The 27,681-nt window shown below is 41.3% G+C and overlaps 1 protein-coding gene across 1 annotated transcript; it reads left to right on the top strand.

Moving 5' to 3' along the window:
* The first annotated feature begins 10,299 nt into the window (after positions 1 to 10,299).
* On the top strand, positions 10,300 to 26,451 carry SRD5A3 (steroid 5 alpha-reductase 3). Its single transcript, XM_049886922.1, has 5 exons — positions 10,300 to 10,596; positions 18,046 to 18,188; positions 20,836 to 21,033; positions 24,323 to 24,457; positions 25,338 to 26,451. Exons 1-5 carry the CDS (start codon positions 10,376 to 10,378, stop codon positions 25,595 to 25,597), a joined length of 957 nt encoding a protein of 318 aa, XP_049742879.1. The 5' UTR covers positions 10,300 to 10,375; the 3' UTR covers positions 25,598 to 26,451.
* The last annotated feature ends 1,230 nt before the right edge of the window (positions 26,452 to 27,681 follow it).

Genomic DNA, 27,681 nt, shown 5'->3' with positions numbered 1-27,681 from the left:
AGACACAAACAGATAACCAGATGATTAACAATAAAATTTCAGAATTAGACAACTCAATAGAAAGTTATAGGGGCAGAATTATGGAAATGGAAGTGAGAATTAGTGAGATTGAAGATAAAGCATGTGACACCAACATATCTGAGGAAAAATAAGATTAAAGAATTAAAAAAAATGAAGAAATCCTAAGAATTACGTGGGACTCTATCAAGAGGAATAACCTATGCATGATTGGAGTACCAGAACAGAGGTGGGGGGGGGAGGGGGACAACAGAAAATACACCTAGAATTGTTGAAGCTTTGTTGACAGAAAACTTCTTGGATATCGTGAAAGATGAGAAGATATCTATCCAAGATCACAAACTAGATCCCTAAATAAAGTCACCAAGACATATTATAATCAAACTTGCCAAAACCAAAGATAAAGAGAGAATTTTAAGAGCAGCTAGGGATAAATGAAAAGTCATCTACAAAGGAGAGTCAATAAGACTAAGCTCAAACTACTCAGCAGAAACCATGCAGGCAAGAAAGGCAATGGTATGACATATGTAAAGACTTGAAGGAAAAAAAATTGCCAGCCAAGAATTATATATTCAGCGAAACCATTTCACAAATATGATGACGAAATTAGGGCATTTCCAGATAAACAGAAGCTTCGAAAATCTGAAAAAACAAATCAAAATTACAAGAAAAGCTAAAGGGAGTCCTCCAGTTTGAAAATCAGTAACATCAGATAACAACCCAAGAGTAGAACACAGGACACAACAACAAGATATCAACCCAGATAAGGAAGTCACAAAAATAAATCAAAGCTAAAACACTAAAAATAGGAAAACAGAGATGTCAATATGCAAAAGATGACAATATTAAAATAAAAAAGAGTGACTAAATAATATAGTCATAGATCTTTCATGTGGAATGGAAGTCAAGGCAGCATCAAGAAATAAAAGATGGGTTTAAATTTAGAAAAATAGGGGTAAATATTAAGGTAATCACAAAGCAAACTAACAATCCTACGCATCAAAATAAAAAACAAGAAAAACAAAGACTCAGCAAATACAAAACCAACAACGATGAAAAAGAGGAAAAGAAAGTTCATGAAGAAAAATGACTCAGCACAGGAAATTAAGTGAAAAAAAGAAACTTTTAACAACACACAAAAAAAGACATCAAAATGGCAGTACTGAACTCATACCTATCCATAATTACGCTGAATATAAATGGGCTAAATGCACGAATAAAGAGACAGAGAGTAGCAGAACGGATAAAAAAGCACAATCCGTCTATATGCTGCCTACAAGCGACACACCTTAGACTTAAAGATGCAAACAAACTAAAACTCAAAGGATGAAAAAAAACATGTCAAGCGAACAACCAAAAAAGAGCAGGAGTGGCAATATTAATTTCTGTCAAAATAGAAATTAAGGTAAAATCCACCACAAAGGATAAGGAAGGGCATGATATAATGATTAAAGTGTCAATATACCAGGAGGATATAGGCATAATAAATATTTATATGCCCAATGACAGGGCTCCAAAATACATAAAACAACCTCCAACAGCATTGAAAAGAGAGATAGACCACACCACAATTATAGTAGGAGACTTCAACACACCACTTTCGGTGAAGGACAGAACATCCAGAAAGAAGCTCAATAAAGACATGTTGTTGTTGCTGTTAGGTGCTGTCAAGTTGGTTCCAACTCATAGCAACCCCATGCACAATAGAATGGAACACTGCCCGGTCCTGCGCCAATCTTACAATCATTGTTATGGTTGAGCCCATTGTTGCAGGCACTGTGTCAATCCACCTCATTGAGGGTCTTCCTCTTTTCTGCTGACCCTGTACTTTGCCAAGCATGATGTCCTTCTCCAGAGACGGATCCCTCCTGACAACATGTCCAAAGTGTGTAAGACGCAGTCTGGCCATCCTTGCTTCTAAAGAGCATACTGGTTATACTTCTTCCAAGACAGATTTATTTGTTCTTCTGGCAGTCCATGGTATATTCAATATTCTTCACCAACACCACAATTCAAAGGTATCAATTCTTCTTCAGTCTTCTTTATTCATTGTCCAGCTTTCACATGCATATGATGTGACTGAAAATATCATGGCTTGGGTCAGGCACACCTTAGCCTTCAATGTGACATCTTTTCTCTTCAACACTTTAAAGAGGTCCTTTGCAGCAGAGTTTCCCAGTGCAATGCACCTTTTGATTTCTTGACTGCTGCTTCCATGGCTGTTGATTGTGGATCCAAGTAAAATGAAATCCTTGACAACTTCAATCTTTTCTCCATTCATCATGATGTTGCTCATTGGTCCAGTCGTGAGGATTTTTGTTTTCTTTATGTTGAGGTGCAATCCATACTGAAGGCTGTGGTCTTTGATCTTCACTAGTAAGTGCATCAAGTCCTCTTCACTTTCAGCAAGCAAGGTTGTTTCATCTGCATAACACAGGTTGTTAATGAGTCTTCCTCCAATCCTGATGCCCTATTCTTCATATAGTCCAGCTGCTTGGATTACTTACTCAGCATACAGATTGAATAGGTATGGTGAAAGAATACAATCCTGGCGCACACCTTTCCTGACTTGAAACCAATCAGTATCCCCTTGTTCTATCCGAACAACTTCCTCTTGATCTATGTAAAGGTTCCTCATGAGCACAATTAAGTCTTCTGGAATTTCCATTCTCAATAAAGACATGGAAGATCTAAATGCCCTGATCAACCAACTTGATCTCATAGACATATACAGAGCACTTCACCCAACAGCAGCTGAGTATACTTTCTTTTCCAACACACATGGAATGTTCTCCAGAATAGACCACGTATTAGGTCACACAAAGCAAGCCTTAACAGAATCCAGAATATGGAAATATTACAAAGCATCTTTTCTGACCATAAAGCCATAAAACTAGAAATCAATAACATAAGGAGCAAGGACAAAAAAAAAAAAAAAAAATCAAACACATGGAAACTGAACAACACCTTGCTCAAAAACTACTGGGTTATAGAAGAAATTAAGGACAGAATAAAGGAAGCCACAGAGTCAAATGAGAATGAAAACCCTTCTTACCAGAACCATTTGGACACAGCAAAAGTAGTGCTCAGAAGTCAATTTAGAGCAATGCCAGCACACATCCAAAAAGAAGATAGGGCCAAAATCAAAACATTAACCCTACAACTCAAACAAATAGAAAGACAGCAGAAGAAGTCCTCGGGCACCAGAAGAAAGCAAATAACAGAAATTAAAGCAGAACTAAATGAAATAGAGAACAGAAAAACAATTGAAAGAGTTAACAAGACCGAGAGCTGGTGATTTGAAAAGATAAACAAAATCAATAAACCATTGGCCAAACTGACAAAAGAACAGGAGAGGAAGCAAATAACCCGAACAAGAAATGGGATGGGCATTATCACAACAGACCAAACTGAGGTGAAAAGAATCATAACAGAATACTATGAAAAACTGTACTCTTAACAAATTTGAAAACCTAGAGGAAATGGACAAATTTCTAGAAATATACTACCTACCTAAAGTAACACAAATATAGGTAGAACAACTAAATAAACCTACAGCAAAAGAAGAGATTGAAAAGGTCATTAAAAAAAACTCCCAACAAAAAAAAGCTGTGGCCCTGATGGCTTCACTGGAGAACTCTACCAAACTTTCAGAGAAGAGTTAATACCACTACTACTAAATGCATTTCAGAGCACAGAAAAAGATGGAATACTCCCAAACTCATTCTATGAAGCCAGCATAACCCTGATACCAAAACCAGGTAAAGACACCAAAAAAAAAAAAGAAAAGAAAGAAAATTACAGACAGATATCCCTAATGAACATAGATGCAAAAATCCTCAATAAAATTCTCGCCAATAGGAATTCAACAACATATCAAAAAAATAATTCACCATGACCAAGTGGGATTCATACCAGGTATGCAGGGATGAATTAACATTAGAAAAACAATCAATGTAATCCACCACATAAATAAAACAAAAGACAAGAACCACATGACCTTATCAATTGATGCAGAAAAGGCAATTGACAAAGTCTAACACCCATTCATGATAAAAATTCTCAGCAAAATAGGAATAGAGGGAAAATTCCTCAATATAATAAACGGCATTTATACAAAGCCAACAGCCAATATCATCCTAAATGGAGAGAGTCTGAAAGCATTCCCCTTGAGAACAGGAACAAGACAAAGATGCCCTTTATCATCACACTTACTCAACATTGTGCTGGAGGTCCTAGCCAGAGCAATTAGGCTAGAAAAAGAAATAAAGGGCACCCATATTGGTAAGAAAGAAGTAAAAGTATCTCTATTTGCAGATGATATGGTCTTATAAACAGAAAACCCTAAAGAATCAACAAGAAAACTACTGGAACTAATAGAATATTTCAAAGAAGTATCAGGATACAAGAAAAACATACAAAACTCAGTTGGATTCCTCAGTTGGCATAACATAGTTTATAAAGAAAATGTTCTACACTCTACTTTGGTGAGTAGCATCTGGAGTATTAAAAGCCTGTGAGCACCATCTAGGATACTCCACTGGTCTCATCCCTTTGGGAGCAATGAAGAAAACAAAGATACAAGGGAAAGATTAGTCCAAAGGACTAATGGACCACATCTACTACAGTCTCCACCAGTCTGAGCCCAGTACAACTAGATGGTGCCTGGCTACCACCACTGACTGCTCTGACAGGGATCACAATACAGGGTCCCAGACAGAGCAGGAAAAAAATGTAAAATAAAATTCTAACTCAAAAAGAATGACCAGACTTGTTGGCCTGAAAGAGTCTGGAGAAACCCTGAGAGTATGGACCCTGGACACCCTTTCAGCTCAGTAATAAAGTCACTCCTGAGGTTCACCCTTCAGCCAAAGATTGGACAGGCCCATAAAACAAAATGAGACTAAAGGGGCACACCAGCCCTGGGGCAAGGACTAGAAGGCAGGAGGGTACAAGAAAACTGGTAACAGGGAACCCAAGACTGAGAAGAGAGAGTGTTGATATGTCGTGGGGTTTTTAACCAATGTCATAAAACAGTATGTGTACTGTTTAATGAGAAACCAGTTTGTTCTGTAAACCTTCACCTAGACTACAATTAAAAAAGGAAAAAAAATCAGTTGGATTCCTCTGCACCAACAAAGAGAAGGTCAAAGAGGAAATCACTAAATCAATACCATTTACAATAGCCCCCAAGAAGATAAAATACTTAGGAATAAATCCAACTAGAGACATAAAAGACCTATACAAAGAAAACTACAAGACAATACTGCAAGAAACCAGAAGAGACCTACAAAAGTGGAAAAACATACCTTGCTCATGGATAGGAAGACTCAACATTGTGAAAATGTCTATTCTACCCAAGGCTATCTATGGATACAAATGCCATCCTGATGCAAATTCCAATAGCGTTTTTTAATGAGATGGAGAAACAAATCACCAACTTCATTTGCAAAGGTAAGAGGCCCTGGATAAGTAAAGCATTACTGAAAAAGAAGAACAAAGTGGGAGGCCTCACACTGCCTGATTTTAGAAACTATTATATTGCCACGGTAGTCAAAACAGCCTGGTACTGATACAATAGCAGATACATAGACCAATGGAACAGAATCCAGGCATAAATTCATCCACTTATGAACAGCTGATATTTGACAAAGGCCCAAAGTCCATTAATTGGGGAAAAGACAGTCTCTTTAACAAATACTGCTGGCACAACTGGATAAAAAAAAAAAAATGAAACAAGATCCATACCTCACATCATGTACAAAAAACAATTCAAAACGGATCAAAGACCTAAATATAAAATCTAAAACAATGAAGATCATGGAAGAAAAAATAGGGACAACGCTAGGAGCACTAATACATGGCATAAACAGAATACAAAACATTAGTAACAATGCACAAACACCAGAAGGAGCTCCTAAAAACCAAACACCTATGCTCATCCAAAGACTTAACCAAAAGAGTAAAAAGACAACCTACAGACTGGGAAAAAAATTTGGCTACTACAAATGCAATCAGCAACTAATCTCTTTAAATTCTACAAGATACTGCAAAACCTCAACAGCAAAAAGACAAATAACCCAATTAAAAAATGGGCAAAGAATATGACGAACAGGTACTTCACCAAAGAAGACATTCGGGTGGCTAACGGATACACCTGAGGAAAAGCTCACGATCATTAGCCATTAGAAAAATGCAAATCAAAACTACAATGAGATACCATCTCACCCCAACAAGGCTAGCAGTAATCCAAAAAACACAAAAAATAAATGTTGGAGAGGTTGTAGACAGACTGGAACACTTATACACTGCTGGTCAGATTGTAAAATGGTACAACCACTTTGGAAATTGATTTGGCGCTTCCTTAAAAAGCTAGAAATAGAACTACCATACGATCCAGCAATCCCACTACTTGGAATATATCCTAGAGAAAAAAGAGCCCTCACAAAATAGATATATACACACCCATATTCTTTGCAGCACTGTTTACAATAGCAAAAAGATGGAAACAACCAAGGTGCCCATCAATGGATGAATGGATAAATTATGGTATATTCACATAATGGAATACTACACAACAATAAAGAACAATCGTGAATCTCTGAAACATCTCATAACATGGAGGAATCTGGAAGGCATTATGGTGAGTGAAATTAGTCAGTTGAGAAAAAAAAAACATGTATCCTATGAGACCACTATTATAAGAGCTCAAGAAAAGGTTTAAACACAGAAGAAAATGTTCTTCGATGATTACAAGGGTGGGGAGGGAGGGAAAGGGGTATTTATTAACTAGACAATGGACAAGAATTTTTTTAGGTAAAGGGAAGGACAACACACAATACAGGGGAAGTCAGCACAACTGGACTAAACCAAAAGTGAAGATGTTTCCTGAACACAACCAAACACTTTGAAGGTCAGAGTAGCAGGGGCAGGGGTCTGGGAACCACAGTTTCAAAGAACATTTAGGTCAACTGGCATAACAAATTTTATTAAGAAAATGTTCTGCATCCCACTTTGGTGAGTGGCGCCTAGGGTCTTAAAAGCTAGTGAGTGGCCACATAAGATGCATCAATTGATCTCAACCCACTTAGAGCAAAGGAGAATGAAGAGCACCAAAGACACGAGGAAAATATTAGCCCAAGAGACAAAAAGGGCCACATAAACCACAGACTCCATCAGTCTGAGACCAGAAGAACTAGGTGGTACCTGGCTACCACCAATGACCGCCCCGACAGGGAACACAAGACAAAGTCCCTGACGGAGCAGGAGAAAAGTGGGGTGCAGAGCTCAAATTCTAGTAAAAAAAAAAACCAGACTTAATGGTCGGACTGAGACTAGAGGAACCCCAGAAGACTTGGCCCCCTAAATCTCTATTAACCTAGAACTGAAACCATCCCTGAATCCAGCTCTTCAGACAAAGATTAGACTGGACTATAAGACATAAAATGATACTCGTGAAGAGTGTGCTTCATAGTTGAAGTAGATACACAAGACTAAATGGTCAGCTCCTATCCCGAGGCGAGACGAGAAGGCAGAAAAGGACAGGAGCTGGTTGAATGGACACAGGAAATCTAGAGTGGAAAGGAGGAGTGCACTGACACATTATGGGGATAGCAACTAGGGTCATACAAGAATGTGTGTATAAATTCTTATATGAGAAACTAACTTGAGCTGTAAACTTTCACTTCTGCACAACAAAAAAGAAATCAGACGACGCATTGCATTGGGCAAATCTGCTGCAGAAGACCTCTTCAAACGTGTTAAAAAGCAGTCACTTTAAGATCTAAGGCTTGCCTAACCCAAACCATGTTGTTTTTAATTACCTCATATGCATGGGAAAGCTGGACAATGTATAAGAAAGACCGAAAAAGAATTGATGCCTTTGAATTATGGTGCTGTCGAAGAATATTAAATATACCGCTAGAAGAAAGAACAAATCTGTCTTGAAAGAAGTACAGCCAGAATGCTCCTTAGAAGCTGTGATTGTGAAATTTTACCTCACATACTTTGGACATGTTATCAGGAGGGACTAGTCCCTGGAGAAGGACATCATGCTTCGTAAAATAAAGGGTCAGGGGAAAAGAGGGAGATCCTCAATGAGATGGATTGACACAGTGGCTGCAACAATGGGCTCAAAGATAGCAATGATCGTGAGGATGGTGCAGGACCGCGCAGTGTTTTGTTCCGTTGTACATAGGGTCACTATGAGTTGGAATTAACTTGATAACACCTAACAAGAATGGGAAACCCTGGTAGTGCAGTGGTTAAGAGCTACGGCTGCTAACCAAAAGATCAGCAGTTCAAATCCATCAGATGCTCCTTGGAAACCCTACGGGGCAGTTCTACTCTGTCCTATAGGGTCACTACCAGTTGGAATCGACTGGATGGCAATAGGTTTTTATTTATTTATTTATTTTGACAACAACAACCTCTGATGGTTTTGTTTCTCTGAAGAACCCAACCTAAGACAGCAAGGGGCTGCATTTTTTAAATATAATTTTTACCACTATTTCATTTTTGTATTATGTGCAACCACTTTGATGAATTTCAAAAAACAAAGCCAAAACTATACGTTTAAATTATCCACATTTCCAACATCCTAATACAGCTATTAATTTTTGTGTATAACCTGTCTTCTTTACTCATATATACATTAATATTTACATAGTAGTTGTTTTTATAATCTGCTTCTTTCACCTAGCATAGTTTCAGTTATCTTAGAAGCTTTCCATGCTTCTACAGCCTTCATACTTATCACGTTAATGGCTACGTGCATTCCAATGTGTGTTTTTTTTAAATTAACTTTTATTAAGCTTCAAGTGAACATTTACACATCCAGTCTGTCACATGTAAGTTTACATACATCTTACTCCCTACTCCCACTTGCTCTCCCCCTATTGAGTCAGCCCTTTCAGTCTCTCGTTTCGTGCCAATTTTGCCATCTTCCCTCTCTATCTTCCCATCCAATGTGTTTTTTTTTTTTTCAATAACTTTTATTAAGCTTCAAGTGAACGTTTACAAATCCAATCAGTCTGTCACATATAAGTTTACATACATCTCACTCCCTACTCCCACTTGCTCTCCCCCTCTTGAGTCAGCCCTTTCAGTCTCTCCTTTCTTGACAATTTTGCCGGCTTCCCTCTCTCTCTATCCTCCCATCCCCCCTCCAGACAAGAGTTGCCAACACAATCTCAAGTGTCCACCTGATATAATTAGCTCACTCTTCATCCCAATGTGTTTTTTTAAAAAAAGAAACCAGTTGCCCTCAATTGGCATGGTGACCCCATGTGTGTCAGAATAGAACTGTGTTCCATAGGGTTTGGGTGGACTGGAACCCCCAAAATTTTGGTTAACAGCCTAGTCTTTTAACCACTTGCACCACCCAGGGACTCCTTCCAACGTGTTAATATACCATAAAAACTTAGTTAAATTCCTTATTGCTTGCGGTAGAGCTGATTCTCACTCATAGCGACCCATGTGACAGGGTAGAACTGCCCCATAGCGTTTCCTAGGCTGTAATTTGGTGCAGTGGTTAAGAGCTCAGCGGTTCACCAAAAGTCGGCAGTTGCAATCCAGCAGCCGCTCCTTGGAAACCCTGCGGAGCGGTTCTATTCTGTCCTATACCAAACCAAACCAAACCCAGTGCCCTCGAGTTGATTCCGATTCATAGCGACCCTATAGGACAGAATAGAACTGCCCCATAGAGTTTCCAAGGACCGCCTGGCAGATTCGAACTGCTGACCCTTTGGTTAGCTGCTGTATCACTTAACCACTACGCCACCAGGGTTTCTTCTCTGTCCTGTAGGATCACCGAATCCCAGTTGACTCGGTGGCAACCGGTTTGGTTTTTTTTTTTTTTTTTTTTTTGCTTTTCAATCTTTACTGAAGCAGATCGCCAGGTCTTTCCCCGTGGAGCCGCCAACGTTTGGGTCAGCAGCTCAACGCTTAACATTTGCGTCACTGGAGCTCATTCTTTAAATTCTCTAACATGGTCCCTATGACTCGGAATCGACTATACGGCAACGGGTAAAGCGGTACATGTACATTGGAAATAATTCTACAACGAAGACCTGCAAACACGCGGTTTATTTGTCTCTGTTGAATCACATTGTGAGGTTCCATCTAGGCATGGATCACCATGTCAGGGAGGGACTGAGAACCACAAGCCAAGACCAGCGTGACGCAACCCCACTAACCCGTACTACTAGAAGGCGCCTCTGCCCCAGGCTGCCAGTCTCGGGCGGGGTCCGACGCGTCCCCGCCTCTGCGCCACGTCACCGGCGTCCCGCCCGGCTTTGACCCGCGCGCGAGCAGCAGCGCCTACGCGGGCTGGCAGCACAAGCCTGGAGCGCCGGCCATGGCTCCCTGGACCGGGGCCGAACTCTCCATGCTGAACCCGCTGCGCGCGCTGTGGCTCACGCTGGCCACCGCCTTCCTGGTGACCCTGCTGCTGCAGCTGGTGCCGGCCAGCCTGCTCCCGGACTGCTCGCTTTTCCAGTACCTGATCCGCTATGGGAAAACCAAGGCCGCGGGGCCGCCGCGCCCAGCCGCGTGCCGGGCCTTTGATATCCCCAAGAGGTAACTGCGCCCCGGCCCAACCCGTGCTGCCAAGGCGCAGAGAGCCGAGCGCGCAGTCGGCAGGGGGCAGCAGAGGCGGGCGCCTGCCGGCGCAGAACGGGCCCGGAGGCAGAGGCTGGCATGCCGGCCGTCTGGCACTGCCTGCTTCCGCCTCTTGGCCCTGGGGGCGGAGAGCCCTGAGTGTCCGCGGACACTGAGGGAGCTGAGCCCCACGCACTGTCGAGGGCCCAGGAACGTGAACTTGTGGCCTTTCCGTTGGGAGAAAATGGCAGCGCCTGCGAATTTAGGCCTGGTCACCAGGGGGCAAGTTAGTCTTCTTTGTCCCCCAAATTCTCCTCCTTCCCTCCCCACCACTCTAAAGACTCATAACCAACCTTGAGCTCGCCAGAACTCACTTGTGGAAATGAAGGCAGGCCCTCCCTTCGCGCCTCTATTTCCCTGACCCTCTCAGGACAAAGGGCGCCACCTCCTTCGGCGGCTCGGAAACTCCTAACCCGCTCCTCGGCTGGTGCCCCAGAAAAGATGGCTCAAGATGGCACGTTTTAGGCGACTTGATGCCAAAGCTCCGTTTGACTTTCAACAGGCTTCATAAACAAGTTTAGATTTGCTCATCTCTTTCAGTGAAAGATTAAAACGTCAGGGGTTAAATAGAATTCTTTCAGAAGTTGTGAAATCTATTACTATTCCCCTCCCCCGCCCCTTTTTTAATTTGAAATCGGAACACAGCTGTTAAGAGTCAGCCAAACACTGTTCTAGAGGGCAGGAATTATCAAATTATCTTTGTGACGCATCTTAAATAGTCATTTTGGAAGGAATCTGGAAAAATATAATGGCTCCTGGTGTATTAAAACACTTGGGTTATCGCTTAAAACTCATGCAGGGCTCCAGACCTGCGCACAGCAGGGAGATAAAGTGTAACTTGGCTTCTGAAATGTAGATAGCCCCCACTTTTGACTCTTGGGGAAAGATTGATCAGGGGTTAATAAGAAGGGAGAATGAAATTCTGGGAAGAAGTGAAAGTATGCAAGCCAAACTAGTTAAAGCTCGTAATTCTTAGAGGCTCTTTTAAGTGGAAATTGCCTGTCATCCTATTTTTAACCACGTTTGATGGCGGTACTTCCTTTCCTACTTTCTAGCTGTGGCACTCCTAGGTTGTCACTTTTTTTAAGTTACAAAGTGAAAAAAAAAAAATTCTTAGAGAATGTGAGTTCTAACGATTTAGTTTCTAAATTTGAAAGAATCCACTAGTGTTGCTGGGTTAAAGGACTCGTTTAAAAATCCTTCCCTTACTCAGCTACGTCTCTGGATCCTGTATCCCAGCTGTGACTGCTGAAGTATGTCGTGGTATTACAGCAGAGAAAAAACCTTGGTACCTTTCCCTTATTCATTACTACAACAGTTGGTTCTCTTTGGGCTTCTTGTAATTTCTACAATACAGTATTATGAAATAATTTACCCCTTTTTTTCCTTCCAGAATTCTAGAGTAGACCGTCCCATGGTGTTCAAACGCTGGTTTCTTTTGTGTTGTTAATGTTGTTGTTGTTTTCCTAAATTTAAACCAACATTTCTTTTAGTTCTGGACAAGGTACACAACTCCAGGCCAACAATGAAGGTGTTTTTATTGAGACAAAAGAGAGCCTGATGGCCAAAACAAAAGTTATATATATTACTTTCCTTTTTAATTTTGTGCTTTTCTTTATGTGACGAGGGGTGGTTAGAGTGAGGTGGAAGTAAGATTCTGCAGCCTGTTTTATGCTTCTCTGTGTTTTCCAAATTGTCTTCAATGACAATGATGTGCTGTTCTCATCAGGAAAAAAATAAGCACTCAGTGTTAATGACCAAGGAGCTATTAGCAGTTAATAGCATAGGAGAGATTTTATTGATCTTTTAATACATTTATGATGACTGCTTAGTGCTGTATATGCCCTTCCTCATTTAATCCTTTTAACAGACCCAGAAGGGAGATGTTATTATTCCCATTTAAAGATGAGCAAACTGAGGCTCAGAAGAGGTCATTTGCCCAGTGGCACAGTACTAGTAGGTGTTGTGGATGGTAATTGAACTCAACCAGTGGGAATTTAAACCTGGATCTCTTAACCGCTGGCATGCCTCAAGGGGAAGATCTTATTCCACGTGTAAGGAATCACTGGGCATGGATTTATCCCTTTAGTTAATCCAGATTTGGAAGTATTGGGTGGCCTTAGCTAAGACAGTTATATTTATAGTTGAATATTTTTCCTTGTGCAAATTTTAACAGTACTCCTAAAAGTGAAAATAAGCCTGATTTTAAATAGGAGGCTGTAAGTCACATTTTTGCACATAAGACAGTCCTTTGGTAATTTTGTTTGGAATTAGTTTTCCTAAGGCAGGCGAGAATAAAACCTTACATCAACTCATGGAATGTTTTTCTTTCCATTACGTTTGTCTGGTGAATGGTTATTTTTAGGTGATGGTTGCTTCTTTTGTTTTCCTTTTGGTTCCTAGAGTTTGATTTCCCAGAAAGTCTGAAGAAATGGGTGATCACAAACCTGGGTCATAGTACTCTTGACTTGCATCATGTATATGGAAGCACTTCTGTTCCTAAAAATTCCAAATGGTATGAAGCATTGCAATTGAGCTGGGCTTTGGAGACATCAGACTGCCAAAGGGGTCCGTGACAGAAAAATGTTAGGAACCCTGCTCTAGGCTGTGAACTTCCCATGAGGAATTTGCCGTATTTATTACTATATCCCTAGCCCAGTGCTGGACTGATAAGGCCCTTAATATTTTTTGAATGAATGACCAAAAAAAGAGGTTTTTGGTTTATTTTGTTGATTGACTCTAGAGCTTACTCTGTGAGTGAGTTTGGATGGGATACTTACATTTGCTTTCATTCACCTATTTAACCAGTGTCTTAATTACCAAAACCTGTTGCCATCGAGTTGGTTCCAACTCATAACGACCGTACAGGACAGAGTAGAACTGTCCCATAGGGTTTCCAAGGAGCATCTGGTGATTCGAATTGCTGACTTTTTGGTTAACAGCCGAACTCTTAACCACTGCACCACTGCTCTTAACCACTGCTCCTCTTAGTTACCTAGTGCTGCTGTAACAGAAATACCACAAGTGGATGGCTTTAACAAACAGAAATTTGTTTTCTCACAGTTTACAAGGCCAGAAGTTGATTCAGAGCACTAGCTCTAGGCGAAGGCTTTCTTTCTCTTTTTGCTCTGGAGGAAGGTCCTTGTCTCTTTTCAGCCTCTGTTCCTTGACACTCATGGTGATCTTCATGTGACATAGCGTCTATCTTCCCCAAACTACCTTCTTAAGGGCTCTTTTATATATCAAGAGATTGACTCAAGACACACCCTCTACTAAGCCTCCCACATTAATATAACAAAGAAAACCCATTTCCAGATGGGATTATAACCACAGGTATAGGGGTTAGGGTTTACAACATACATTTTGGGGGAACACAAGTCAGTCCATAAGAACCAGTATTTATAGAGTGCAGACCATGTGCTAGAAGCTGTCCTAGGCTCTTTGGAGTTTATATTACAGTAAGGCAGACAGGCACTGTATTAGAAAGCCTTTTTAGACAGTTTAGTATCTAAAACAGAAGGAAGTGAATTTTTATACCTGCTTTTTGAGGCTTGAGCTAGGTTTTTAAAAATGCAAGAGATATGACTTGGTATAAAGAATAGAAAAGTTTTCTACAGAAGGAGATTGAGTAAACAAAACAAAAGAGAAAGAATGTATAAAAACAATTTGCCTGTGAATCAAAAACACGATGGCACAAGTAGAACACAGCAAGATGTGGTTTAGCAGCTTGTACAAAACACACTTGAATGATTTGGTTACCTCTAGGCTTGATATGAATCAGTATAGGGCAAGGAGGGCCCAGAAGAGCAGGCTTAGGCAAGCCCTGGGAATAGGACCACAATGATGTGATTTTAACCCTTTGGTGACCCAATTATTTTCTGCTCTGAGTTTTTTGCTGATACCATGTGTTTTCATTAATGGAAACATGCTGAATCATTGTGTGTGTCTGAATTTTTGCTAAGTAGTATGGATTTTTTTTTTCTTTCCCCGTCCCATAAGCCTACACTAAGTCTTTAGTGATATATATGAAGTATGTGTAACAAAGAAAAATTTTCATGATTTCTGTTTTCCCTACCAAAAATTCAAACACCTCACGAAATAGCATGTGAAAACAGTAATTTGTGGCACATGCCCGTTTCTTTGGTTTCAAACAGTCATAAAGGCCCCCGCCTTGTGGTAGCACTCACTGTCAGTGGCACAACAGCTTCCCATTAAATCTCAGAGGCGGAAAAATTCAATCGTTAAAGTACCACAGGGTAGGCAAGGGTTAACTTCAGAGTCATCAAGGTTGAGTCTGGAGCCAAATGCTGCCACTTATTGTACAACCTTCATAAGTTAGCTAACCACTCTGAGCCTTTGTTTCCTCATCTGCCACATGAAGATAACCACAGAAGCTTTGTAAGACTATTGTCAAGATGAAGTCACATAAACTTAACTGGTCTCCTTGGCCCATTCTGCACCCCTACCCCACCCCACCCACTAGGCTATTTATTCTGTACCTGGTTGCCAGGAACCAAAACCAAATCAGTTGCCAGGGAGTTAATTCCGATCATAATGACCTCATGTGTGTCAAAATAGAACAGTGCTCCGTAGGGTTTTCAATGGCTGTTTTTTTAGAAGTAGATCTCCTGGCCTTCCTTCTGAGTCATCTATGGGCAGACTTGAACTTCCAACCTTGCAGTTAGCAACTGAGCATGTTGACTGTTTGCACCACAAGGGACTTATTTAGTTGCCAGAGGGTTCTTTTAAACATCTTACTAGTTCAAGTCACCAAAAAAAACCCATTGCTGTGGAGTTGATTCCTACTCATGGTGACCCCATGTGTTACAGAGTAGAACTGCTCCATAGAGTTTTCTTGGCTGTAATCTGTACAGAAGCAGATCACCAGGCCTTTGTTCCATGATACCACTGGATGGGTTAGCAGTTGAGTGCAAAATAGTTGAGCCACTAGAAACCTCAGTTCAAGTCACACCACTGTTCAGACAACTCCCTGTCACACTTAACAAAAGCCAGCTTCCTTACAAGACCCTGTGTCATCAGCCTACCCACCTTTGACTCCCCTCCTACCACTTGACCCTTCCTTACTCCACACCAGTCACACAGGTATCCTTTACTTACTGTCCTTGAACATGCCTGACATGCACCCACCTCAGGGTCTTTGTGGTTGTTCTTTCCTCTGTGTAGGAAATCTTACCCCCAAAATCCACAAGGCTTACTTGTTCTAGCCAAATATGGCTCCCAGAGAACCTATCCTTCACCACTTACCCAGAATAGCCTCCCCTACTTCCACTCCCTGTCTGTCCCCTCACCCTGTTGTATCACCATCACAGTGCTAGGTGTCTAAAGGTTTAGTTGTTGACTCTGACTCTGCCCTGAAAGGTAAACTTCATCAAGGCAAGAACATGTTCTGTTTGCTCCCTGCTATGCCCCCAGCTACTAGAGCATTGCCTGGCACATTCTAAGTGCTCAATAAATATTTGTGAAAAAATTAAGTAGATGAAGTGGCTGGCCCAGAAGTTGCTTCTCAGATGCCAGCCCCTCCCCTTTCCATGGGAACCTGCAGAGCAAGGTGCTGCTGACTTCCGCTCTGCTTTGTCTGCTTGGATCAGACCTGGGCTCAGTTCTGGGAACTGTGTCTTAAGAAGACCCTGGAGTGCAAACAGAGGTCAGCAGCCAAGGGGGTAGATCCTGACACTTGAAAATAGGCTCTTGAGTCTGGAGACAATCAGCATCACAAATAACAGCAGGGCTGTCATCAAATAATTTAAGAGCTGTTGTATGGAATTAAAAATTAGCCTTGTTCTGTTTGGCCAGAGAGGGTGGCTCCAGGGATAGAAGTGGGGAGCTATGGTTTAGGGGTCTGTAGAGTTCTCTTATAAGCGTATTCTGGATCATCTAGAGGAACAGCTGAGTTTGTGTTTACTCCTCTTTTGGCTCCAGGTCCTCTTACGTTCATTGTCACGGGCTAATGAGAAAACAAATAAACGTGATACCCCAGGGAAGGCCAAATGACCTCAAGCACGCTGTAGGGTCAGCAAGGCTGCAAGGCTTTCAGTTGGTTTAAACAGAGAAAAATCACGAGGAAATGCAAGTAAAGGGGCTTCCAAAGAACCTGTGCCATAGCCTTTGTGCGCTATTAGGTGATTTTGTTTCAGCAAATTAACATCATCTTTTACATTAAACTAACGTTGACTATCTGAAAGTTACTGGTTTTGTGGGTTTGTTTTTTATTTAATTTGTGAATTCGTTAACTGCAAAATAGCGACCGCTGTTGTCTGAGAACTATAACCAATGAAGTTGATACCTAGTTTTATGACTATTACATTTGTCATGTTAGGATAAAAATTACCCATAGTCAATACAATTTAGAAAAACACTGCATTAGAAAACCTTTAAGGTTTCCTCTGTGGTTGTGCAAATCTTGTGTAACAGTTGTGTGGCTATTGCTGTAATATTGCCTGGGATGTAGAAATCTTTCACAGATTGGATTTGAGTTAGCACAATCTAGGTTGTGCTCTCTGCCTGATCCTGTGGTCCCTTCTTTGGAACTTGAGCCCAGTCTTGTTACCCAGAGATAAGGAAACCCCACTTGCCGTTGATTCTGACTCATAGCAACCCTACAGCACAGAGTAGAACTTTCTCATAGGGTTTCCAAGGCTGTAAATATTTACGGAAGCAGACTGCCACATCTTTCTCCTGGGGAGTGGCTTGTGGGTTCAAACCACTGACCCTTCAGTTAACAGCCCTGTGCTTAACCTCTGTGCCACCAGGGCTCCTTATCTAGAGACAAGAGAGATTGCTAATTGACCCTCAGCCTAAGTTTATCAAGGTCAGCTTTGTTCTTATTCAACTCAGAGAGGCCCTCTTTTTCCTATGAGTTAACTGGTCCCATCATTTGAAAGGAAATTTAAAAAATTTGGAAATGGGGGAAATCAGATAGGAAAACTAAAAATAATCTTCCTGCATAATGGTTTGAGTGGCGCAAATGGTTTGTTCTTGGCTGCTAACCTAAAGGTTGGCAGTTTGAACCCACCAGCAGTGCTACAGAAGAAAGGCCTTGCAGTAGACTTCCATAGAGATCTGTTGTTAGGTGCCATGGAGTTGGTTACAACTCATAGTGACCCTATAGGACAGAGCAGAACTGCCCCGTAGGGTTTCCAAGGAATAGCTGCTAGATTCGAACTGCCACCCTTTGGGTTAGCAGCGATAGCCCTTAACCACTGTGACACCAGGTCTTACAGCCAAGAAAACCCTATGGAGCAGATCTATTCCATAACACCTGGGGTTGCTTGAGCTGAAATCTGCGGGACACAATGGGTTTGGTTTTTTGCTGTTGTTATTACCCTGATTATTGTTTTCCTTTTACAGGTATTTTTCACATTTCTATATCATCTCAGTAGTGTGGAATGGCTTTCTGCTTTGGTGCCTTATTCAATCTCTGTTTCTGGGAGCACCTTTTCCAAACTGGCTTCATGGTTTGCTCAGAATTCTTGGGGCTTCCCAGTTCGAAGGTAACAACTCTCCTGGCTAACTATAACCAATGCATCCTGGGCCTGTCCTTCCTGTCTGCAGGGAAGCTGTTCTGGGTGTTTCCCAGCCACTCTCAGCCTCCTCCCCACTGGGCCTAGCAAGAGGAAGGCGAGAGCAGAACAAGTTTTGCATGATTCATAGAGGAATGGCCAAGGGGCTATGCCCAAGTCCTTCACTGAGAAGATGGCAGAGCCAAGGGTTAGCTAGCACTTGGTCTCCTATCTTCTCCATGGGCACAGTACTTTGTCCAGACTGGCTGTTCTCCCTCTGATATTTTTAGTGCTGTTGATAAATTTATAAAGAAGCCTTTACACTTATGGGAAAAAGCTTTTAAGATCCCTCAGGTTTGCCTTGAAACATTTATCATTTCTGTAGTTCCAACCAAAATCATATCTCAGAACTCCAGAAATTTGTTGGAAAATTACTTCTTTGGTAAACATGTAAAAAGGTTTGTTACGCTGTGAGGATTTGGTTATATAAGAAAGTTCACTGTAAATAGTGGTTGATAAAATAGACTTTAAGTTTGCTTCACTCTGCCTCAGATGAAGGATACTTAGAACAATGTTTAAAATAAGGCATTGAGGGTAAAGAACATGAAATGGCCAAAACTAAGGTCAGGCAGCGTGTGAGGAGCAGAATTAGAAACAAATTCTTCTGTTTTCCAACAGCCCAACCACTGGCTCCCTCGGAATAATCTTTTCTGTATAATCAGAAGAACTTGTTTCATGCCCATGCACATCCTCTTTGGGAGGGAAGGATACCTCACAGAATCCCTCTTGACACTAACGTGAACTATATATCTTCCTTTGTTTACTGTGGGGCAGGTTGTGCTATTTGGACGATTGGTTGTAAGAGGTTTTATTTGGTTGGTTTGTTGCTGTAATCTATTCCTGGAGAGTTAAAGGTAGGTTTTAATTTACAAAAAATGATCAAAACAGGCCAATCTAATCTGGGCTGATAAAAGTCAGTGTAGGGGGCTACATTTGAGGGTTTGGGAGGCAGGGAGTGGTGATTAAAAGGGAACACAAAGGGGTGCTGGTCATGTCCTGTTTCTTGATCTGGGTGCTGATTATATGGTTAGGGTAAGTGGGTTTAGTTTGTAAAAATCCTTTAACTGTATCCTCATGACAAATAAGTATGTGTGTGTAGGTACATATGTGTGTATATGTTGTTGTAGTTAGTTCCTGTGGAGTCGATTCCAACTCATGGCGACCTCATGTTTGCAGAGTAGAGCTGCTTCATAGAGTTTTGAAGGCTGTAAACTTTCGGAAGCAGATCTCCAGGCCTGTCTTCCGAGGTGCCTCTGAGTGGCTTGAACCGCCAACCTTTTGGTTAGTAGTCAAGCAGTTAACCATTTGCACACCCAGGGACTCCTCTGTGTGTGTGTGTGTGTGTGTGTGTACATATACACACATGGGGTCACCATGAGTTGGAATCCACTTGAAGGCAACTAACAGCATATACATACTCATTTTTTTTTTTAAACTATGTTTTACAGTATTTTAAAAAACTAGCCTTTCTTCTGACTTATTGTGAGGAACAGAGGTGAAAGACAGGTGGGAAGGCAGATCTCAAGGGTTACTGTCACCCACAAAAATACAATTTTTTTTTTAAATATGGAAAGAAATGTATGGCTCTCCCTGTTTCTGTTCCTGTCTCACTCTCTGCCTCTGTGGGTGCCTGTGTCTCTTGTCTCCCAAGCTTTGGTGATCCTACCAGGTGGGATTGTTCAGAGGTCATCCAGAAACTTGTACTATTTGCATCTGGCTATTGAGGTCCGTGGTGGCATATTGGTTAAGTGCTACGACTGCAAACCAAAAAGGTTGGCAGTTTATCCACCAGGTGCTCCTTGGAAACTCTATGGGACAGCTCTACTCTGTCCTATAGGGTGGCTATGAGTCAGAATTGACTCGACGGCAATGGGTTTTTTTTGTTTATTGAGGTCCCTGGGTGGAGTAAATGGTTTGCAGTCTGCTTTGGTAAAAATTGCTGTTGTTATTTTCCGTCAAGTCAATTCTGACTCATGGCAACTGCATATGTGCAGAGAAGAACTGCTTCAAAGCGTTTCAGAAGCAGATCGCCAGGCCTGCCTCCCGAAGTGCTTCTGAGTAGGTTCAAACCGCCGACCTTTTGGCTAGTAGTCAAGCACTTGACGTATTGCACCACCCAGTAACTCCCTGTAAAGATTATTGTCGTTGTATGCCTTACAGCCAAGAAAACCCCATGGAATGATTCTACTCTGTAACACATGGGTTGCCATGAGTCGAAATTGACCCGGCAGCAATGGGTTTGACTTATTAGTGCCAGGAACCAGAGTGTACAGACCCTTACTAGTGAAGTCCACCTAGCTTGGGAGACTCTCACATGATAACGTAGTCAAAGGACCTGGGTTTATCCCACCTCTGTCACTAACTTAGAGTGTAAACTTGGGCCAAATTCCTTGGCTTTACTTGGCCCATTTCCTTATTGCTAAAAAAAAAAAAAAAGGGTAGGCATTAAACTAGTTGATTTCTAGCACCCTTTCCTAACTTTAATCTTACTTCGTACTCTGTTTATTGGTAGGGAAAAGCATAACTTTCAATTGGCTGTAGCAAAGAGATGCTGAACGTGTTGCATTCTGAATTGTAGGAGGTGAGCCGGCGCTGTCCGCGTTCTTAGTATTGGTATTTCTGTGGCTGCATAGCTTGCGAAGACTCTTCGAGTGCTTCTACATCAGTGTCTTCTCCAATGCCACGATTAATATCGTGCAGTACTGTTTTGGACTTGTTTACTATGTCCTCATCGGCCTCACTGTGCTGAGCCAAGTGCCATTGGATGGCAGGAATGGTGAGTGGTCACTGTCAGTCCAGGAGCTGTGGGTTTGTTAGTTGAGCCACAGGGTGTATGAGGCACTCTTCAGGCAAAATGCTCCACTAACCATTATGGAAAAAAAAAAAAAAAACAGTGCTTGTGAGAAGTTTCAAAGTAGGAAGCAGTACTCATCTACTTTGCCTGTCAGGAGTTTAGACTCTAATAGTAGATTTTTTTTTAAAGTCAACATACTCAAGGACATATACGGTAACCATTACTTCAAAACCTTAGAGACATAAGCAGTAAGTAATGCCTTCAATAAAGATAGTAAAGTGCAGAGTATTCAGGAAGCTCCATCTAGGATGAAGAAATAGGATTTGAGGTTTCCTGAAGTTATTGGGGTTAGTCTGGAGAGAAAGAGAAGCTGGTAAAGAGTTGAATAGGAAGCAGGAAGCACCCAAGAATACGAGAAAGGGTCAGCAAAAAGTTGCCTCATCTGGGGTGTCTGGGGTGCCTGGGGAGGGGGATGGGACTTGCGAAGATGACGGAGGGAGAGTTGTGGTGCAGGGTTAAATCATAGAAAATGAGAAAAGAAGGGGGTTGGGCTGGGGTTGTGGTGAACACTTGATTTGAAGAGGGAGTAGGGAGCCATTTTGTCTTGTGATTGCTCCCATGATAACAGATCTTTTCTTCAGGTGAGGCTACCTGAACGGAAAAGACAAAACAGTAGTGTGGCAAATGAAAATGATGTCTTAACATCCTAAACTCTTACTAGCCAGGAAGAGGGAAGCAAAATCATGACCTTGGTTTATAAGAAGGAAATGCAGGTTTTTTTTTTTTTGAAAGGGTCAGTTGTTTTTTTTATCTAAAATAACAACTATCCCTTTAGAAAAAACAGTAAATGCTTAATACAAAGAATCCAAATAATTTGGGTGATTGAAATGAGTTTTTAGTGTTGAGGTAAACATGGCCTGGCAGCCTTAATATCCATCAGCCCAGACAGGCCTTCCGTGACTATCTTCTCAAAGTCCAAGGCTCTATGTTTTCTAAAGCAGCCCTGTCCACCCATGTAAACTGAGATGGAGGGCTAGCTATTTCCAACACTGCAGTGAGCTTCCTCCTTAGGTTTGATTTCAGTGTCAGAGTGCCTCTTGAAAGTCCTCTCTCTGTTGCTGTGGTACAACCTAAGGTCTCTGGTTTGAGGAATGATTTTAAAGTACAATTTATCGACAGTCTTTCTCAATTCATGAATCATTTATTGGCTGTGGTCACTCAGCTCAAATCTTTCCACCTAGTTCCTCTGAACTCAATTCCATTCCCTGGTCTCTCTGCAGTGGCATTCACATTTTCAGCTCAGTATCATGGTTTGAGCTGTCATTTCTGGTGAACAGTTTTCCACTCAGAAGGAATTTTCCGAAGCACTTTGGTAACTCACTAGTTTTCAATCTATTAGTTTCTTTTGGTATTATATGTGTCTCCTCGAATTTCTTCTGTTGTCTGGTCTTGAACTTCTGCCTTTCCTCCTATGTAGATAGTCAAAGCACCTTTCTAGATACTCCCTTCTGAAGCTGTTTTTTTAATTTCACCCACTTGAGCTTCAAGAAGTCATCTGGGGTTACTTGGGGTGATAGGGGAAGAGCTGGTCTCAATAATTCATTGAGAGAGATCGCATTGGGGCATTTACCGGCAGCAAAGATAGAAAGGTTTGGGAGGCAGACAGGCCCAAGTCTGCATTCTGACTTAATTTAACCTCTTTGAGCCTCCCACTTTGCTGTGGAAATTAGGTATACATATTGATTTCACATATTATTGTGAAAGTGAAAAGAAAGAACAAAAGAATAAACTGCCCAGATCTTCATAAGTCTCCTCTGTTCAAGTCTCAGGCCAAATGTCCCTTCCATCAAGGGTTTACCTCCACTCATCCTCCCTTATGTTGTTCTATTTTCCTTTCTTCAGAGTACTATCTTTAGCTGAAACTACCTCATTTATCAATTTGTTTATATGTCTCTGCCTCTTGCCACTAGAATGTAAGCTTCATGAGACCAGGAATCTTGCCTGACTTATTTGCTGCACTCTACCTTGTGCCTATAACAGTTCTAGGCCCAACAGACACTCAGTAAACAATTGATTTATAAATGAATAATTAAATATTATATAGATTTAAAAAACAATTGCCATCAAGTCAACTCTGACTCATGGAGACCCCACGTGTTAAAGTAGCACTGTGCTCCATAGGGTTTTCAATGCTGATTTTTTTGAAAGTAGATTGTCAGGACTTTCTTTCGAGGTACATCCGGATGGACTCCAACCTCCAACCTTTCTTTTGGCGGCGAAGCTGTTAATCCTTTACACCACCCAGGAACTCTGGATTCTCTTTAGTCATCAGCTGTTATCAGCTGTGTTCTATCTCTAGGTACCTGTACGGAATAGAATGAGACTTTGCTTCTTTTACTTGAATCAGATAGGGTCTCCCTCTTGCTTCTAAGGCCTTGGACTCTTCCCCATTGTCTGTGGACAACTTTGTTGCTTCAGTCAAGACCCTGACTAGCCTCACTGCTTCCTGCTGATCTTAGGGAAGTCCTTCGTTTGTTTTTCTGATGCTCAGTGGTTTGCTCCTCAGGTCCTTGGATGGCCTGCATTCTTTCCTTCTTCCTGGTAGCTGGAGAAGAAAGAGAAAGATGATACTTGGAGAGTTTCTACTCCTGAAACTGAACCTCTCTGACTAGGTTCTCTCTAATGAGAAAGGGATACTGTTTTACTTTTTATCTAGCAGTTTACATTTATCCTCTTTTTGAGAAGCCCACCCTTAACGTTTTCCACCAGCAATTTACTTCATTGGCCGGAGCCAGTATAGTCAGCCCTCTGCATCCAGGGTTCCCCTAGCAATGGTTTAGGATGGTAGCTCAGGGAGAGTTTTCTTTAGAAAGTGTTTTCCAGACAGTAGAATGTAAAAGAGAAAACTTAAAATCAGGCTTAGAAATAGAAATACAATGTAGTCTCAGTCTACAAGTATACATAGATCATGAGAGGAGAATCCAGAGCTGAAGTGTGTGCTTGAAGCGTTTGAAGGAGCAGGAGAACGTATGGAATTCTCTACCAGGGGCCACTGAAGCTGCCCACAGCTAGGGAGCTTATTTCCATTGTCCAGAGGGATGGTGTTCTTGATGTTCTCTGTACTTGGGAAGTTATATCGGGATAATTTCCTAATCATAAGGAACAGAATTAGTGGGTAATTTAGGTTCTACTGCTAAGTGACTTGATGCTCTTTTAATCCCTTGAGCTGAATTTTTGCAGTTGGCTAATGAGGTAATTCCTATTTCCGTAGTCTATGTAATAGGGAAGAATCTATTGATGCAAGCGCGGTGGTTCCATATCCTTGGAATGCTGATGTTCGTCTGGTCATCTGCCCATCAGTATAAGTGCCACGTAATTCTCAGCAATCTCAGGAAAAACAAAGCAGGTAAGATGTCTTTTAGATCCACTGCGTGTGGACTTCAACCCTCAGAAGTTAGTTGTCCATGTTTCTTCATTCTTTTCCTTCCTGCCCTAATTAGTTGTCTTATTTGTCAAATAGATCAAATAGACACCTCTCTTGATCTTCCTATCTGAAAATCAGAGAGTTACACTGAAAGCTGTCTCTGGTGCCATTTAGCCTGACAATCCATGATTCTGTTCTGTGCCCACACGTTGGGGCCTGCCGGGCCCAGGTGTGTCTGATCAGCCTGTGAGAGCTAGTGTTACCTGCTGAGTTAGCATCAGTCTGGTCAAAGCAAAAAAAGCTAGACTGTTAGTTAACGTGTGGTGATTTATCTCAGGTGTGGTTTTTTTATTAGGCTTTTTGAAATGTTAAAAATGAAATAATAATACGTAGCATTTATCGAGTGCTTACTTTGTGCTTGGCCCTGTTCTGAGTGCTCTATGTACAGCTTCACAAGGCCCACATGAGTTGGGTACAATCTTATCTTCATTTTACAGATGCTGAAATTGAGGCACAGAGAGATGAAGTAATTTATCTAAGGTTACACAGCTGGTAAATGGTAGAATGAGGATTTGAACCCGTTCAGTCTGGCTCCAGAGTCTGTGCTCTTTAATTACAAGTTTTGAGGATTGCTAGGTAAACGGGCTTTCCTTTTTTGTGCTTTATTAATAGTTGATATTGTAACCTAAGTCTGTGACTTTTAATATGTAGAAGGCTGACAATGGAAGTATGAGACAGGATGGTGGTTTGCGCACAGATGTGTGGAACTCTTTTCTAAATAAGAGCTTTTATAAATTATTTTGGGAGTGAAGTGGTAAAACTTTTCAAATTTATGCTAATGAAATTTTTTTCTCAATTTCAGGAGTGGTCATTCACTGTAACCACAGCATTCCTTTTGGAGACTGGTTTGAATATGTTTCTTCCCCTAACTATTTAGCAGAGCTGATGATCTACATTTCCATGGCCGTCACCTTTGGGTTCCACAACATAACTTGGTGGCTGGTGGTAACATATGTCTTCTTCAGCCAGGCCCTGGCTGCTTTCCTCAGCCACAAATTTTACGAAAGCAAATTTGTCTCCTACCCAAAGCACAGGAAAGCTTTCTTGCCATTTTTTTTTTAAGATAAGCTAACCCATGAAGAACGTAACTAGTAGACAGATTTAATTCCTAAGGACAAAGAATTCTAGAGACCAAAGTACAGTTTGTGCACAACTGTTTGAAACTCTCTGTTCCATTTTTATACTCCAAAGTTCTCCCTGAATGAAGAAGGCAGTCCCTCTTGAGAAAATGAATCTTAAAGTGTCTTCAGAGAAGAAAGACTTCTGACATACCTGGGATTGCTGTGTCTGCTTTCAGAGATGCTTTATAATACAAGCCAACTGAAGAAAAGTAGATGAGACTCCTCCAAGCCACTTTAAAGGCAAACTAACCTAAATAAAGATCATCAAACACACACATACACACAAAAAGAGAAAATGATCTGGGGCAGTGATAGTCTGTTTTGGACAAACGAACTGGACTATATAATAAGCAATCTAGTAGGTGCTCAATAAATGTTTTTTTTTTTTTTATTTCAATAAAAGCAGAAAAGTCTTTGAAAATGATAATTGTATATTATTTTACACTGATAGTTTCAGGGTGTCATGGACTGAATTACGTCCCCCCAAAAATGTGCGTATCAATTGGGCTGGGCCATGATTCCCAGTATTGTGTGATTTTTCTGCATGTTGTAAATTCTGCTTCCATGCTGTTAATGAGGGAGGATGGGCTGCAGTTGTGTTAGTGAGGTAGCACTCAGTCTGCAAGATTGGATTGTGTCTTGAGGCAATCTCTTGAGATATAAAAGAGAGAAGCAAGCAGAGAGACAGGGGGACCTCATACCACCAAGAAAGCAGTGCCAGGAGCGGAGCAAGTTCTTTGGACACAGGGTCTCTGCGCGGAGAAGCTCCTAATCTGGGAGAAGACTGATGAGATGGCTGACAGAGTTTATTTTAATTAATAGGATGAATCCAAAGACATTTAGGAATAAAATTTACCCTTAAAATAGTTCATGTTAAAGAAAATACCAGGCACATCCCATGATTAAGTCAAAGGGGAACAAATGCATGGTGTGAAAGAAAACTATACTATTGTCTGAGCAGCACAGCAAAAACTGCACCTTCCCGCAGCATAAGATTTTCTGGCTTATTGGCTGAGATATTAACTTTATTGCTTTTATGCAGATGTCATAGTCTACTAAGTACGAAAGTTTTGTACTAATATATAATATGTACTAATATGTACCATAGTATATAGAGGAAGAAGGAGTCCCTGGGTGGTGCAGATGGTTAACATGCTTGGCTGCTAACCAAAAGGCTTAAGGTTTGCGTCTACCCAGAGGCACCTTGGAAGAAAGTCCTGCTTCCAAAAAATCAACCATTGAAATCCCTATGGAGCACAGTTTGACATGTATGGGGTTGCCATGAGTTGGCATCAACTCAACAGCAACTGGTCAACTGCTGTGGGGGATGGAACCTTGTTAGTAACCAGACACATATCAAATCTGCAATCTAAGACTATCCTCCAACATATATCCATGCATGGAGTAGTAAATCAAAGTTGTTAAACAGACTTTTTTAGTCTAAATACAGTAAAACCTGTGAAAGCCAGAACCTGTGTAAGGCAGAAACCTGTCACAGAAGGAAAACTCAAATATTTTCCACTAAATAGAGAGCAATAGGAAAGTGGTGACTGGACCCTGTCAAAGGTGGAAAACTTGCAAGACCTGGAAAAGCAAGGCAGTCCTCTGAGTTCTGGCTCTCACAGGTTTCCCCGTGTATGCGTGTCAAAGCACGTTCTAAATTTATTACAAATTCAGGTGTAACATTTTCTCTGCCATGAATCAAACACGACTGAATTAAAATTAACCCATTGCTCAATCTGCTCAAACAAATGACATACTCATTTAGGATTCGCCATCTTCAGGACCAGGCCTCAGGAACAAAGATGTAAAGCATATTGCAGTTTGGTCTTAATTTCCAAACAAATGGCACAAATAATTTATTAAGACCCAACTAGTTGGAGGAAAATTGTATCTTGCTTTAGCATGCAGTTTTATACGTAAGTTAGCTAGGGACGTGGCTGATGTTCAGCATACACTGAAATCAAATAATGAGCACCCCCCTTGAAAAATCATAGCAGGTGCTGCGAGAAAGCCTGCCAGGTT

The sequence above is a fragment of the Elephas maximus genome, chromosome 5 (genome assembly GCF_024166365.1).
Source record: "Elephas maximus indicus isolate mEleMax1 chromosome 5, mEleMax1 primary haplotype, whole genome shotgun sequence".
In the NCBI taxonomy this organism is placed as follows: Eukaryota; Metazoa; Chordata; class Mammalia; order Proboscidea; family Elephantidae; genus Elephas; species Elephas maximus.
The sequence above is the reverse complement of the archived record's forward strand: the minus strand, read 5'-3'. Positions and strand labels throughout refer to the sequence as shown.

Bases quoted from the DNA above. Each gene is read 5' to 3' on its own strand.
- SRD5A3 (XM_049886922.1), top strand. From the start codon at position 10,376: ATGGCTCCCTGGACCGGGGCCGAACTCTCCATGCTGAACCCGCTGCGC. The intron at 18,189-20,835 runs GTAACAACTCTC...TCTGAATTGTAG, and splicing joins TGGGGCTTCCCAGTTCGAAG to GAGGTGAGCCGGCGCTGTCC. The intron at 24,458-25,337 runs GTAAGATGTCTT...TCTCAATTTCAG, and splicing joins TCTCAGGAAAAACAAAGCAG to GAGTGGTCATTCACTGTAAC.